Below are 17,965 nucleotides of genomic sequence, written 5' to 3'. Positions count from 1 at the left end.
GGACAAATACTACAAGAAAATTTGCGGTTTGCGAACAAGACGAGATATTACACAAAAAAAATCGTACTATGTAAACAGCAATTACATATGATTCGTAAAGCGAAACATCTGGGCATAGTCTAATCATTTCTTTTAGATGGAAAAAAAGTTTTGGATCTGTGCAGAGAATATGGCATGTTACTTACGACAACCCCGACTTTGGTATACAATATAACCATCATGGAGGATAGGGGCGGAGACGGAATACATAGGTCCGGAACCGGTTCTGCCTATGTCAGCAGATATCACGAAGGGAGTCATAGAGAAGGTAAAAGAGATGGAAGCACAGAGAGAATGGGAAGAAGAGACTGGATGCAGACAGTCGAAGATGATGATCAAAGGTATAGACCACAGGAGATCCAGGTATCTTTTGAAACTAGGTAAGAGCAGTCTGAGACTACTGACAGGTATTATTACAGGTCACAATACTCTCAACAGACACCTTAAGATAATGGAAATTAGTAGAGACGCCTCCTGTCCACATTGTGGTAAGGAGGAGACTAGCTTACACTTACTAGCAGAATGTACTATGTACGCGGCACCGCGATATAATACATTCGGTAGAGACACACTAGAAGAAAACGAACTAAAGGACGTCGAACTCAAAGATGTCCTTCTGTTCTGCAGGAAAACAAGAAGACTTGAGGAGAATAGTATGGGAATGCCGCCGGGACAGTAACCTGCAGCTCCAACTCCAGGGAACCGGGCTGAATGAACGCGACAAGCGATCGACAGCCCGCCTGCTTCCGGCCGGGCGTCCCTACACTACATCTACATCTACCATCATGGAGCGTTTCTATCGACCTGCTCTAGCCATGGTTCAACGCCATGAATGTCCGTTAGGCTTTGGATCTCGGTAGATTCTTTTAGCTGTTTCCCTCATTTCGCTTGCGTCAGAAATTGACGGGAATCCAAAATGTTGCATAAAAAGTCGTTTTCATGTAAAGATAAAAATTCACCACATTTATTCTGTGGATGTTCAATTGAGCAATCATGAAAAGGACACTTAGATGGCATATTTTGGCAGCATATTTACCTTTTGTTTCTTTAAATCGTACCAAGAAATCGGTGAAATAGTCTCAAATTAAGCTCGATAGGCTTGTCCAAATTATATTTGCTAGACGGTATTAAAATCATCATAAAGTCCCTAAAATAAAATAAATGTAAAACCTTCTTATATCAGATATGGCTTAAAAATACCCCCAGATTATACCTTAAGAATATAGTAATACAAAATAACACACACGTCAACAGTTAGACCAGGTTTTATCTGTACCCATAATAAACGATACAGTCCTTATTATACTCTTACTTAAAATGACCAAAGCACGAGGCATTTTTTCTTCCGCGACAAAAATATATTCATAAATGTAACTAAAAGTAAATATCTTTGCGATCTGTGCGCCGTTAAAGGGGCCCACTGATTAACAGTCCGCCGGACGGTATCGGCCTGTCAGTTGTTCGGAACTGTCAAAATTTTGTTCCCTGGCCCCTTAACTGACAGGCCGATACCGTCCGGCGGACTGTTAATCAGTGGGCCCCTTTACAATATATTATTCAAATGCTTGACAACTTTGTCCACATCATTATTTCTAACCTTGTCCGTCAACTATATTGCAAAATAAAGTACCTAGCGGTCGCAAAACAACATAGTTTCGTCCATAGGACTGGCGTGTAGGTATACGTACTGCAATCACAATTATTTTCGATGATATCGTGTCGCCATTACACGGTCGGATGTTGCGATGTAGATGCGAGATTACTATCGTATAGTTTTGACATGTTAACCTGCGCTATTGTCATGACTAGTCAACATTAAAACGTTATATTATACTTTAAGGATGCGCTGGCTAAAACAATAATTGCGAATTCATTTTTCTGCTAATTATTTCATAATCGTGCATGACTAGGAGGCTGTTAACCTGTGTAGTTAACAGCGCCATCTATTTGACCTTTTACATACTTTATCGAGCCTAGAATAGAATCCCTAGATGGCTTATTGATCTTCGTAAAGGTACCTACTTAGTTCCCTATACAGAGCAGAGGTGGCGCTGTAATTAGTTTAATTATTTTAGGCTAGCGAATTTGTAATGTACTCATGACACTTTCCGAATATACACCATAAGAAGCACACGCTGTTTTGTCTCCAACTCCCCTCAAGATCCTCCGACCTCCGCCCACGTGCCATCAGGGGTGTTACATGGATGGAGAAGCAAATAACATGGTCCCTTTAGTGCTTTAGATGAATAGACCCGGCCCTAAAAGTTCACAGAACAGGACACTATAGGAAGATAAACCATACACAAGTCTCAGGGTCTGGGCAGCAGTGGACCACTGGCATAGGGAAATGGAGGCCCATAATAGTTTCGTCACATTTATTCAGATATTATAAGCGCTCCAATAGCGATGAATAAGCATAACAAGCAATTGAATAAAATGTGGAGGCTACGTAAAAAAGTTGTTCAGTGTGCGTTCGTTATCAAAAAAGTTTACGAGAAGCTTATGACTCCTCTACACAATGGCCCAGCGCTGGACCAGCGAGATGGTCATGCGATGGTGATGGCTTTTCTACACGATTGCCCAGCGCTGGACCCGCGAGATAGCCAATGCAACGGTTGAATTGAAACGCAACTACACGATATATTAGTTCTGAAATGGGTCACGTGTAGATGCGTACTGCCACCGCTAGCCCACTGCCTTTGCCTTACCTTTGATGTGAGTACAGATAATTTTAAAGTTCTGTTCAGCAAGAAACTGCGTATATACCTGCAATTTACCTTTTATGGCGATAACATGCGACTATAATGGGCAGATGTCGTCATAATGGCATAGCGCGCAAAAAGGCCGGTTTGGGAAACATGGCGGAAACATAGACAAGGCAAGGCAAGGTGCATAGTGGCATAAGAAAAAAACGCGCATACGCCATGGATGTGTATTAAAGTTGTCACTAGATTATCTAGTATTAAAGTTTAGCAAGGTCATTATGTTACTCAACAAGTCTACATCCTTAGATCCAGACCAAAAGTAGTGAACACTGCGCTGTATACCAATATAAATACTTATTTAAAGTAAAATAAGACTGATGAAATGTTAAAGATTGATCAAAGACACTGACGAAAAGGAATGTTTCAACAAGTCAGACATAAAACTTTTACCGACCTATAAGGTCCTTATATCGTATCACGCGATCTGAATGAATGAGTCGTGTGATTTTCAATGGCAACGCAAGGATAAACACACAATAAGTTAAAAATCATGAAGTAAATTAAGTAAGTAATAGCTGAAATGATAAACTCAATTACTCTATTAAAGCGATATTACCTACAAGGAAGTCTCATTATAGATTTATCCTAAGATCCTAACACGTGGAAGCTTAATAAATTCAGCCTTCCTAGGAATATGAATCGATCTGAGAAAAGCTGAGAACTTATTGGAAGCTGCACTAGAGTGCCGCCCACTCAACACTTGAATACCTAAGTACGTCACAAACTGAAAAAGGCTGTTGATATTCTGCTAAATTACTGGTAGTATTTACTTATAGAGGCTTTTTCGCTGAATCGGTTTATTGCTCTATTTTTAATTCGATCAAGGCCTCTTATAATAGCTTAGATTAGATTTAGCTACTTATAGAGTCAAGACTGCTTTTTGAGGCACTTTTTTGGCGTTCGTTATTAAAAATGTTCTTTTGGATCACTGTTCAGAATACGGTTTTATACGATTTAGCTTCACGAACATCTGCCATCGACTGAAGGGTTACAATTATTTTTTCTAATAACTGAGCCAACCACTGCGCTGTCTCATATGTGTTTTGAATATTGTGATCTGCTATTTCATAAGATTCTAGAAATGAACAATTTTCTCTGAGAATTCGGATTTCCTCCGAACACCTTATTTATAACAATCAAGAGAAAACAGAGTCCGAACAATAAGGATGTTCAGTTACCTATGCGGAAGAGCAAAGGCGTCAGTCATGTCATACTTATCAGCAGATGCGTTTACGTAATAAAACTAATAGACCATTAACGGACCTTATCCTTTTGTACATCTCCAGGTACAGATACTTCTAGATATGAGCAATTTGTTACGCCTCTCGTACGCTCGTAGGCCCTACGTTAGTCAAGAAGACAATCCTGACAACCAAGTGTCATTAATCATTATAATCTTGCGATGGACTAATGGACTAGCGCAAAATTGTAGTACATACTCATATTGAATTTTTACACGTTAAAAACAAAGGAAAAAATATAGTGATATAGCCGACATACGAACAAAATTTTAAAACGTAATATATTTTCAGAGTACCTAATTGAGATAAAAGGTAAAAACCCGAGAGACGACCATAACTATCGAAAGTTTCACGTATCCATTCCATATCTTTTGATTCCGTCTATGTCAGTGGTAGGCAAACTTGTTTTATGGGGTACCAGAAAGTTTAAAAGATTTCAGTGGAGGGCCAGAATTGCAGCTAAGATGCATCTTCATTATTTCGCGGGCCATATACTAATTATTTCGAAGGACCGGCGGCGGGCCAGATAAAGTCCTTTCGCGGGCCAGTAGGGCTACCGCCAATACCGAAAATCGTCAATTGCGGGCATTTTTCTCTGTCACTCTAATTACGCCTTCATTGGAGTAAAAGAGTAAGATCCCCGCAATTTGCGAATTTCGGTTTTCGCGGTAGCCCCTCAGCTTTACGCTCCTTCTCATTTAACCAGAAACGGTCGGTGTGTGTCTGGTACCGAGTCTTTGTTACCTATTAGTCCTATTACCTTATTCCTTAAGTAATAAGATCCCGTATCTCATATCAGTCAATTAGCACGTCAAGTGGCACAAACAAGCGGGTCGCATGAAATCTTATATCATTATCAGGAACCTTGAGCGGCGCCTTGGCGGGCGGACTTCGGACCGATTTATCTATTCACTCACTATTTCTATACGCATGTAAATATAGAACATGCGGAAAAATATGTCCGCAGCTTTTCGTGTGTCAAGCCCGCAAAATTCTTGAAAATTTTGGCCAAAGAGAAAAATGCCAAAATTTCAGGACTCAAAAGATATTTACACATTTAATGCCAAATAATTTTTAAACCGGACTTTACAACTCTTGTTTTTAATTTTATCTTGTAATGACACTATCGGTCGAGTAAACTGGTACAGTCACCAGCGATAATATGTTACACAACGAAGGCCGCAAAAATATCTGACACGTTCTTGTTTGTAGAGCCATAAGAGCGTGTCACATATTTTTGCGGCCTTCGAAGAGGCACATATTATTGCAGGTGACTGTACATCATGACCATTAAGACAGTGAGGTGAGGAAAATACCCTTGAAACAGACGGCCATTGACATGGTAACGGGTATACTATAAACAACAAACAGGTAAAAAAAGGTTAATTCTAAGAGCCGTAGAACCTGAGCGTAGATTATTTATATATTATGAATAATTTTTCAGCGTCATATAAATTTACTGCTGACGTTTTCAGGGCTTATGCCTGCCAAAGATAACAAGTCGTAGCCGATTTCATTATTGATGCTTTCAGGATCTAAGTAGGGACTTTAATATACCTATAGATAGTATACTTATACACATATTGTAGATGTTTACCACCTAATGACGAAATAAGTTTTTATTTCAAAAAAATCTTTTTTTTTTTATAAAAGCTTTTTGAAATCCGTGGATGTAGTTACATATTCCACTAATAAGAATGCTGTCACTCTAAAAACCCAAAACATGATGATGATGATTCCATCGATATTGTGAATAATATGAATTAACTACATACATGACGAATTATACTCGTAAATGTGAAAGTTGGTATGTTCGGGCGTTTCTTCATCCTAACGCAAACAGTTGATCGAATTTCGAAGAGCTTTCACATACATTTTATAACCTGTACTTAGGGTACTTTTTATCCCGAAATTTATCCCCTAACAGAATGCAATGAGGGTTACAATTACTAAGGGAAGTACTAAGGGGAAGGGAATGGGAGTTTAACAACTTACAGTTGGATGGTGCTTAGCAAAAATGAGTCATCCCACATCCATTTTGCAATAAAATGTCAACTTTAAGAGCCAACGGGAGTGGTCATTTCTCCATACAAACGTACTCCTCGTTTTCCTCCGTGGTTTTTGCAGCTAGAGCAATGATTTTTTCAACACAGATTAATATTGTCAATATCTGTGTCGGACCGTTTTGCTTTTTTTGATATTTTTGTTTTTTAAGGCGCTAGAGCCCTTCAAAAATGGCCAAAATGGCCTAATTGACTATGCCGCAATGAGAGGCGTGGCATTCAAAACTGATATCAATTAGCCAAAAAAGCAAAACGGTCCGACACAGATAATTTCATAATCATTTAGATTTCCAAATTTGGTTACGATTGGTTAAGTTTTGGAGGAGGAAACAGGGGAGTACGAAACCTCGATTTTTGAGATTTTTACGAAGGATTTTTCGCCTTGTCCTTATCGCACTACTTTTAGGTGCCGCTTCCGTTAGCGAGACGGGTATATTTACCTAAAATATTTAAAACTCAGCTCCTGTTTCGTCTTAAGCGTCAATATTTTGAGTTGACATCTTATTGAAAAAATAATGTGGGTTGACAGATTATTGCGTATCAGCATCCAGTTACACTTAGTAGAGGCTAGATTACAAATGTACAATTATGCAAATATGCATGTAATCAACTAATCATGTACCAGCTAACAAGCGTTATTGTCCAATTAATAAAGTTAATGAGAGTCACGTTGTCGCTTAGGTAATGACAGAAGCCTTAGATAAGGAATAGTATACGATCACTCCTGTAAAATATTAAGTACAGTGTAATGATTCGGATTAAGATTGTCATTAAGGTTCCGTAAATAAAAGTTTTAATGCAGAAAATGCAAATTTAATATAGCCTCCAGCCTCCTACGGCCCACGGTCCTACTTATAGTACTTATATAACTAATATAACTATACTTATTGAGTTCGATGAAATATCGTGTTATATTGAAGCAGAGTTGCATTTGCTTTAGGCCGGAGCCCCACTGCTGCGCACACTATGTACACGACCCACGTTCCTATACAAAATTTCGTGGGCTTGCCCACGGTTTGTATTAAAATGTGGGCCGTGTACATAGCGTGCGCAGCAGTGGGGCTCCGGCCTTATTTCGTGTAATTTTTAAGCAAAGTAAAATCAATGCTATTTGCTTACACTGCCAGGCGTGGCTCACTCCGCGATTTCGTCGCTTTGCTACAGGTAGCTACAAATACATCCGTTCCACACCAATTTTGGTGGCTAGCCATAAGCCGCGCGTGGCGCTGTCGCCACCTACCGGCCATATCTGTCCTGTACGGTTACCATAAGTTTGTCACTGACATAAACGCCGTTGAGGACGTAATTTACTTTCTATCCATCCCGTTTGCACTAATATGCGAGTGCGAGCGAGATGTATAGAAAGTAAATTACGTTCTCGACGGCGTTTATGTCAGTGACAAACTTATGGTAACCGTACTGATCGTGACAGACGCGTTTTGTTAGAGAGTGAGTCTTCTGTACCTAGTACATACTATTATTTATTTTGTGACACTGTAGGATTCCCTGGGCTGTTATTTACTAAACTAAACAAAAAACGAATCACGATTTACAATTATAATAATAAACGCCATAAACGCTATAGCTACTGCGTCAACTCAAATTCAGTGCATCTCGCTTGCACCAATGTCAGTACGAGCGAGCTATACATTGTGAGTTAGTTTATGCAGTCGCTAGCGAATATGTCAGTGTCAAACTCGTTGTAAGGATACCGATCCTGCGAGTAAAATAATGGTGGAAATTAAACATAATTTCTTTAAACAATGCATATTATATATCAGTCACGAAATCCGCCTCGTTATCTAAGATACGGCTATCTAAGTGGGGTAAAAAAGTCATTAGCCTTTGTACCACACATCACATGTTAAAGGAGTGCAATATTACGTAGAAAATGTGATATATTGGTATTTAAGATGATAATGATTGTGAGGTTATAATAGTTAAGCGGAAAAGCCAATTGTTACACGTGTATTACTTACCAGCAGTAACAGCTTTTACCACCTTCGAAATCGCAATAAAGTGTCTAACTTTTTGGGATATTTTAAACCAAAATTCCGCTTAGTCCACCCTATTTTATTACAATAAATATTTCAGTTACCTACTGTTAAGAAATTTAGAAGTGGTTATTTCACTATTTTTTTCATTTTCCGAGGAAAAGCACCAGGGAATATCGCTTGGTAACATTTTTAAAACAGACGTCGCCGGCAGACGCTCGTGTCAAACCCCGTAGGTAAATGCTACCTTTTTCGTTATCAACGCGATGTACGGTCAAGGAATTTAATTCCAGTACCATTTCGTATTTCGTACCTTGTCACAGTGACAATATCATTAGGTCCCAAGCGACTTTTGTACATATTGATTGTCACTGTGATTGTCACGTTTCGTACCTTGTACGAAACGGTACGCGGAATATAATTTTTTGACTGTACCATCGTCAATACTATGGATAAGATAGGTATAGATGAGGGCAATATTCAAGTCGTTGCGAATATCCTTAGAAAAGATATCTGCCCAGCAACATCTTATAATAAGATTTGTTTCATTTCCATTGATCGGAATGACTTGTTCTTGTTTACAAGCGACACTAATATTAATCACTGTTAGATGAAGCGATTAATTCCAATACAATTTATGTCACTGTGTCAATTGAGTTCAGTAACAGTATTATCATTAAGAACAATGAACCAATTTTTGGTTTAATCATTTTGTCATTTATTGTTTTTAGGTTGAAATCTTGTTTATTTGAGGTTTATTTTGGTGACCTGGTGAACCAAGTAATGTTTTGATTTGACTGTCAATATTTTGTAATTTCTTATTTAAGTAATTTTAGTACAAAATTGGCGAACCTAACCGTCTATTTAATCATAAAAACACAACTTAGCTTTTAACCGGTCTCGCTTTAACTTCGAGCTGACTTCTAACAAGAAGTTTCTAGACTAAAGTCATTGAGCCAAAGGTTAAAACATATTGTAGAAACTACTTGAAAATTTCTCCTAAAGGGCAATAACCAACTGAGAGTGTAATCTGAAAGCCCTTACGACGTTGGCTGAAAGTTCTTTATTGCCTAAATCGTCGGCATTTGGCTAAGGTTCTGGTCCATCGGCCCTGCGGTGAAAGTAAGCACGCTTCGCATGACCGCCTCTGTTACATCATGTGAGTAACAATTGGTGATTGGGCGGTGGTTAATAGTAATGTAATGAGGATAATTTTATTTAACACGTTCGTAGTCCACTGGCATATACTTACCTACAGCAAAATATGTTCGTTAAAATGCCAGAAAATTAAGGCATATTCGGCAAAACTTAATCCTTGCGGTGTTTGGCTAGCCTAAAATTTTACTTCGAACTACTAGTATATGTACACCGATTCTTTCGAACAACAATGTTCCAAAGTGCAAATAAAACAATTCATCATTTACGTCATTCTCATTACGATGCAATTAAAATTGCATAAAAAGTAACCTCTCAAGGTGAATCGATAGTGTCAGTTACAGTCATAAATGAACATTGATAGACATTATACCTATTGATATAAGGTAAGTATGCGAATAGTTAACCACGTCCACTTGTAAGGCAATATCGTATCAGGCCCCTGTTTCACCAACGTGACAGGTGCGACGAATTGTAAAATCACTGTTGCTGACGTCACAGGCATCCATGGGCTACGGTTACCGCTTACCATCGGGCGGGCCGTATTCCTGTTTGCCACCATCATTGTATTATTAAAAAAAACTTTATTATATCGGATAAAAACAGATATTTCTCCTGCGAGGTTTCTGACAATTGTCACAAGAAACACTACAATTGTCACGAAATTCCGACATATAACTCATTACCTGTCAAGAATTACCTACAATTCTTCTAAATCTTTGACAATAATTGTCAGAAACCTCGCAAGAGAAATATCTGTTTTTATCCGATATAATAAAGTTTTTTTAAATAATACAATGATGGTGGCAAACAGGAGTACGGCCCGCCCGATGGTAAGTGGTAATCGTAGCCCATGGATGCCTGTGACGTCAGCAACAGTGATTTTACAATTCGTCGCACCTGTCACCGATGTGAAATTGGGGCCAGGATGTGATAGACGATACATAGTTAACCTTTGATAGTGGGTCAAAGAAAACATGCCGGGCAAAGTCTGTAGAAGTCGTACTGGGAAGTAACTAATAAAACTTTTATCATCTAAATTCAAATAAGATGTTTGTATGCAATTCCTTTTATTCATGATGTTTAGTGATTGAACGTGATAGTTCAGGTATAAATAATTATCTGCTAGCTAGTCTATAAGGCTATCTATCTATATTTTTTCTTACCTTGTAGTTATAAAAGTTATAATTATAATTGTTCCATAAATTAAAATTACCTATGACCAACCTTATGACTACTTCGCGTTTTGGTGTGACCTATCCATTTAGGGTTGCCAGATCTAAAGGCGCTATTATCGGGAACAAATATAAATTTTTCGGGATTTTGGGACTTGAGTCGGGAATAAAAACATTCGAATTAAAGTAATTGTATGAAAAACAACGATATTTTACATTTTCTTATATTTACATTTACACAGATGTTTTTTTTATATAAAAATAGTATAAATTCTTTGAGATCTTGAACAAACAAACAATAATTCGCGGCGGCGAGCGGCTCGACGCGGGTCGCTCGCTCGCTCGACGACAGTTCGGAACTTGAAATTATTGTTTTATAACGTGAAGCTGTTTTTCGGGAAAATTTTCACTTTGTCGGGAATCGGGAACACATGCTAAAAATCGGGAGAATCCCGCCAAATCCCGACCATCTGGCAACCCTATATCCATTAAATGTACGTGTTTTATTTGTAAGGTTAGAAGACTCGAGTCGAGAAAGACATATAAGTATATGTGTTTTATCTCTGAAAATGCTTGCCCTAGGGATAAACTGACGCCAAGAGTAATATGTCCAAAAACCGTAAATAGATGGGTCTACATTAGAAAACCTCTCTAGAGAACTTTTCTGTAACATTAGGACGACTCTTATGCATACATACATACCTAATAAATCAGTGATTCTATATCGTATGAGCTGGTTCCAATTAATTTCAACATAAAAAGCCAGATAGGTACTTATCACATCAATATGATTAGGAAGTCGTTAGGTCATTAGATTACTCATTAATGTAAAGAAGTCAAAACTTTTTGTAAATTTAAAGCTACACACTAAGGATTGTTGGCACAATGTGCAATGACTAGATATCGACTATCGTAGAAAAATCTATCTCTAAAACTTTCATTTTATATCCTTCTGTGGCCCGCCATAGCACTTTTACTTCGATATAATCTAAACCATTTTTATTTGGAACAAAAGTGTTATTGTACAGTACAAAATTGGTAAAAAATCAGGGTAATTGAGTATTAAAATGGCTTTTCTAACTGTTATTTTAGTATCAGGGATAGAAAAATATCTCAGTCACGCAATTTATTTAATACTACTATACTTAAATAATCATAATCACTCACCCGTATCGTTTAACAGAAATCATCCTATTCGCACTTCGTTTGAAACACGACTGACTATGATTATTATAACGTAGGGCTAGTGTATTTATCTAATACGCGATACGTTATCTGATAACTTGGGAGACGGATTTCAAGACGGACCCGGCTAGTTACGAAATGTGGTATTGATATTAGATTATAGTAAACCCGTGTTAGTTATTTTTAATACATATCGGTCGAACACCTGACGGCTATGAATCTACTCGTATAAATAGAAAATCATATCAATTTGCAAGTTCAAATCGGGTCCTACTCTGAGTAAGGTTAGGTAGACGATATTTAACATAGGTAGGAACTCTTTTACATTCAACTATTTTCGATTTCGTCTAAAAAGTTTACAATCGAAAATCCAGAAAATATATTTTTTATGTCTCCCTTATTCCTAAGTTTTACTTACGACTTAGTAGAACCAAAACCGCTCGCGTGCATTCAATTATTTATTAATCAATCAATTTATCAATTAACAAAGCATCTGTACTTTCACCTGCACCGTCGTCCATAATTGACAATTTATAATCCCAATAGCGGCAATAGCATAGCTACACATGAGGTGTACCGATGGTTAGTACTCACGCACGTTGCTAATGCAGGCGGTGTCACTATCAGCGTGTACCGTGTAGGATTAGTCAGGTTGCGGTAGGTACGATCTTGTAGGTGAAATTGTACCTATACCTACTGTTATTTTTTTTTCTTGTTTGTTTTACTTGTGTTATTTATATCTAGTTTTATTATTTGTATATACATATATTGTTGTGACGTATTATAAGTAAACTGAACTGTATTTGCATGCATGCAACTGTGCTTATAGCAAATAAAAATTTGTTTGATTAATTGATTGCTCTCAGCATCGATTCATCGCAATTGTAAACATCTTGATGACAAAAGCTGTTGTACAAACACATTGACAAATACTATAAACTTAAAAATATCTACACTCAAGACGAATAATAATAATATGTGTTTAATTGTAGGTAGATCCAATTCTTTTTTAAATTTTATAAATCTGGATTTTATTTGAAATAATTGTAACATGGAAGTGTCACTATATAAATGTGATATTTTCTGCGAAACTTGATAAAGATTGTAGTGATGAACCATGCAGAAAATGCACAACGGCAAATTTTATGTTAATAACAATAATAACCGGTTAAAATAAGTTACAACCGGTTTCATTTGACGAAGCGTTGACACTATCACAGTGCCGTTCATTGAAATAACATAATTAATATTTTGTATTCAGAAATTCAATTTGCGATAGTGAAAATAATCTCAAAGTTAAGGTTAAAGTTTGTGCATAATTGATTGCAGTTGAAGCACATTGTACTTATTCATGTTGCCAACTGAGCGAGAACCATGATTTGATTGGTTACTACTCAGTACTCACTACTATGTCTACTATCTTGAATTATATTATCCAGGTTTTAAAATAATGTTTACAAGTTTAAGTTTAGTACGGTAAAAAAAATATGCAACTGTATTTACGATACCTTATGTATGAGTAGGTATGTTAAATATAATATGGTATACCTAACCTTACTCAGACAAGGGCCCGATTCGAACTTACAAATTGATGTGAAACTGATAATATATATCAATAAAAAACCATATTTTTGAACTTTGATTGCCGCTCTAGTTCATCAGGACTGTTATAGTATCAAAATGCTATGCAGCCATCCCGTTTGTCACCACATATCCATTTCCTAAACACGAGTAGGTTTCTGTGGGGAGTGTGGGGAGAGGTGACGTATAACGTTCCCATCAAAAAGCTTTCAAGCGGCGGAACCCGGCCGAGCTTGACCTATCTCATAAACAGTTGATGTAAACATACTGAATACTGATGTACTTACACTTCGTTTTCGTCTATAAACATTTCCGTCTGCTTTGACCTGCAACAATAGAACATCGTTAAGTTAACAAATAACATTGATAAGAATGATAATATTAAGTTAATCTTGAGGACAAAATTGTTTAACACTTATGACATATTAGTCATATTATCCCTGAAATTATTTCGGTTATTTTAACAGATTTTTGTGTATTCTGTTGATATTCTAAATTTTCTGTAGTATTTAGGTTTTGTACCCGCTACATTTATAAAAACGATTTAACAAATGTATAGGGCGCGTATAAATCTACGTCGACGTTTTTACCACATTGAAATAAGGTTTATTAAAAATACGTTCAGCAATACAATTTGGCTACTTTTACAATCTTTTCGATACTAAAAACATATGTCACATCACCGGCTATAAACTACATAAGTTTACAGTTGGTATCTGTTGCTACAGTTAGTTATTACATAAATAACAATCTTATGGAGGCTAAAGCGCATTAAGATTGGCATTTTGTGTTATAGCCGTTAATTAACTTGGAAAGGTGAGTTGAACAATAAAAGGTATCGGTGCATCCAAGGTAATTACACCACTAAACGTATAATTTATTATGATAAACGCTAAATACCGAATCGGTTAACTTTTGAAATTGAAATGCGAACTGCGCCACATAGGTTGCTATATGTTAGGTATCATATGGATAAACGACTCGTCACGCTCTGACAGGCATTCAACTGCCTGATTAATCATTTTTATTTTCAGCGGCAAAGGATACAACAGATATATGAAACACCAGAATTATATGAATACTATTATTGTACATCCTTACACAAATTGACTAAGGCCTACAATAAGATCAAGAAGATATGTGTTGTGGGTACTCAGACAACGATATATGAAATATACAAATACCTAAATACATAGAAAAGACTCATGACCCAGGAGCAAATTATCTGTGCTCATCACACAATTTGCCCTTACCTGGTTTCGAACCCAGGACCATCGGTTTCATAGGCAGGGTCATTACTGTTTAGGCCAAACCGATCGTCAAATTAAGTCATTATAAAACATCTGAAACATTCTTAATATATTGTTCGCAAGACTAAGTGTTAAAGTGGCATTGACATACAAACAGCGACACTCCTAACTATACATCGGTGGACCTTATTACAAAAGGCATAAGTTCCACCGACGTACAGTGAACAGTGTGTGCGATGGTACAACATCATTTCATCTGACGAGTAAAAGATTTACACACTTATCAAGCGACATTCGCAAGCGGTGTTTACTATCCCATATCAACCTTGACTGACCCGACCGAACCAAAGATTAACAAGCTGGTTCTATTTGTATTCAATCACGTAACGGCAACATCGTTATAAAAACTGAAAGATAACAGGAAGCTTGTTATTGGAAAACTCTAATTGGAACATCGGGTTTTCTTTTTTGAGAAATAATAGATGTAACTTTATTCATGTTGACTTATTCATGTGAAAGAGGTATAGTATTAGTGTTGTGAAAACAAAACACGAAATTCTGTTATACAGACTAAAATAGAATAAACGAATGATATAAATTCGTCATTCGATTAAATCGGCTTTACTGACCTACTTCAGTGACTGACGGGAAAGACAATTTCTGACTGTTTACTTTTCAGGACTCTTGAACCCAAAAGGAAAGACCAATTAGATATGTCAGAATAGGTTAAATAACCGGTTTCCAAATTTTGACTATACGTTTTCCAGCACACACACTCGTTAGTCATATCCAGTTACTGTTTAAATTCACTAGTCATCATTTATGTTCTACGTTGACTGACTAAACTGCTGAAAACGTGCTAAAATTGCAAACGCAAATTCGGTCATTGCCTCACAGTGAAACCGGTTAACTAAATATTCGGTTTAAAATAGTTTCTATGAAAAACAGTAAACCACTCCCGCGACGCACCTCCCACTATATTTAGCTAGCGGAGTTGACAGCTGACTCGATCACTATTCTGCCTACGACCGCTAGTTATGCTAAGCACAATGCATTTGTAAAATTGCCGTTGCATATTTTAATGACGTTGCTTAATAAATGGATCATACAGATATTTCGGCACCTGCCTTTCGGTGCTTTCGATATACTATCAAGTATAAAGTTATGTGATGTTATTATACTGAATACTGATGGGCATTTTAAGCATGTCTTCATTTGTACAGTCACCTGCAACAATATCTTACACAACGAAGGCCGCAAAAATATCTGACACGATTTTATTTGTACAGCCATAAGAGCGTTTACATATTTTTGCGGCCTTCGAAGAGTAACAGACTATTGCAGGTGGCTATACATAGAAAAAATATAGATTGGATAGAAAAAGTACGTCGAGATTTGGGAGCGAATCTTAAATAACTTAGGTAGAAAATAATTACATTTCTTACACTTAGCGCGTTAAGCCAAACCGGAGGAATGTCATGGATTGATATACATATTATATTTTTTGCACCATTATAAGCTCGGAGTAATTAACAATGGAGGCGCCATTAACAGGCGTTCCCCTCTGTCGAAAATAGGCGGCCAATGGTCAACCACATGTTAACCATATGTATGGACTGACGTTTATCTGACATGACGTACCTATACATTTGATGTGCCCCTCCCCCGCAAAAAACGGCAGACTACTTTGTACCGAAAATTTTAGACATGGCGTCTCCGTTGGTTATATCCTCTAAGATTATAAGTATACTAACAAATATGCAAACTACATCGGAAAACAAACGAAACCGAGGACTTGGCATTTTTAGTAATATAATACCTATTTAACCTATTACACATAACATAATACATTAAATTAAATAAATTACATTATTTTCGATAAACACGAACATGGAGTTGGTAACATTAAAGATAGGATGTTTCAATGTCAAGAGAAACGGGTCAACATCAGACCTGACATCGTCTGATAAAGTACGGTACCAAACTGTTAATTGACAATACATCAACCCTATTCCAAAGACATTAAGTTCCGACCTTCCGACTATAGCCAGAGTGTTGTTAGTACATTTAACGAATGTATGTAGCATCTGTTGCGCAAACCTTATCACGTTGTGAATGAGTAAGTCATAAATATTAATGAAGGAAAATTCACATCATTTTGATTATGGCTTTTCACTAACAAAGTAGCCTTACTGCGCAGTATAAAGATGATTTCTGATACTTCAGAACAAATGCGAAGTCTATATTAGTATAACAATGTGCAATTCTCCATGGGCATTAGAACAATGCAAGTAAAAGAAGATTAGAGATATTTGTGGTTTACCACCAGACAAGGCTCCTTATGCTTCATCTGCAATAAGGAGAATTTCTGTTGCAATTTCAGATGGAAACGTCCTTATTGCACTTGAAGCATAAGGACCCTTTTGTAATGGAAAGCCACATTTATCAAGACGATCTACAAATACTGGACAAATATTCGAACTGATCTCATCATATTGATACCAAAAGAAACTGTTTCGTAATGTTCCATTAGGCCTTCAGGCCCCTGTTTCACCAACGTGACAGGTGCGACGAATTGTAAAATCACTGTTGCTGACGTCACAGGCATCCATGGGCTACGGTTACCGCTTAGCATCGGGCGGGCCGTATTCCTGTTTGCCACCATCATTGTATTATTAAAAAAAACTTTATGATATCGGAAAAAAACAGATATTTCTCTTGCTAAGTTTATGACAATTGTCACAAGAAACACTACAATTGTCACGAAATTCCGACATATAACTCATTACCTGTCAAGAATTACCTACAATTCTTCTAAATCTTTGACAATTGTCAGAAACTTCGCAGGAGAAATATCTGTTTTTATCCGATATAATAAAGTTTTTTTTAATAATACAATGATGGTGGCAAACAGGAGTACGGCCCGCCCGATGGTAAGTGGTAATCGTAGCCCATGGATGCCTGTGACGTCAGCAACAGTGATTTTACAATTCATCGCACCTGTCACCGATGTGAAATTGGGGCCAGGAAAAAACAAAAAATCCCATGCATTTCTCGTAGATTTTCTCGCATAAATAGGTAGTTTTCCTTCAACAAGTAACCACCTGAAGCAAGTGGTAAATATCGAGAACCGGGGTTCGAACTTTGGTTTGGGAGGGCATTAGATATTAGGTACATGGTACATACTTAGAAAGCGATTGGCGTTAAGTTGGTAAGACTAAGTAGAATATAATTTGTTTATGAGTGAACTACAAGTGATCAAGGCAGCTAATTGAGACACAACATTGAGACGGAATTGAGACAACCTCCGCATGGCCGTGGTGTTAATTCCATTAAAACTGGGGCTAGACCGGACTTCAATTATGCTTGGAATGCTTCGTGTAATTTAGAAGATTTACCGTAGGAATTTCAAGTACTAACAGAAATATCCTTAACTGACCGTCTGATATTTGCAATAAGGCATACGCATTGTCGGTTAAGTGTCGAGCAAAAAAGAAGAATAAAGATATGTCACTTT

The 17,965-nt window shown here is 37.1% G+C and overlaps 1 protein-coding gene across 5 annotated transcripts in view; it reads right to left on the bottom strand.

Annotated features, from left to right (window-relative positions):
- The window catches only part of LOC134790437 (long-chain-fatty-acid--CoA ligase 4), an 80,742-nt gene that overhangs the window by 35,104 nt on the left and 27,673 nt on the right, over window positions 1–17,965 (bottom strand). For 4 of the 5 annotated variants that reach the window (XM_063761222.1, XM_063761223.1, XM_063761221.1 and 1 more), the window contains exon 2: window positions 13,486–13,524. In XM_063761222.1, the coding sequence (XP_063617292.1) occupies window positions 13,486–13,508 (23 nt within the window). In that variant the 5' untranslated portion in view covers window positions 13,509–13,524. Of the gene's footprint in view, window positions 1–11,599; window positions 11,663–13,485; window positions 13,525–17,965 lie in introns of those variants that run through there. The other variant, XM_063761224.1, reaches the window with a different exon arrangement.

This window comes from Cydia splendana, chromosome 5 (genome assembly GCF_910591565.1).
Source record: "Cydia splendana chromosome 5, ilCydSple1.2, whole genome shotgun sequence".
Lineage (NCBI taxonomy): Eukaryota > Metazoa > Arthropoda > Insecta > Lepidoptera > Tortricidae > Cydia > Cydia splendana.
This window is presented reverse-complemented; position numbering and strand designations above follow the sequence as displayed.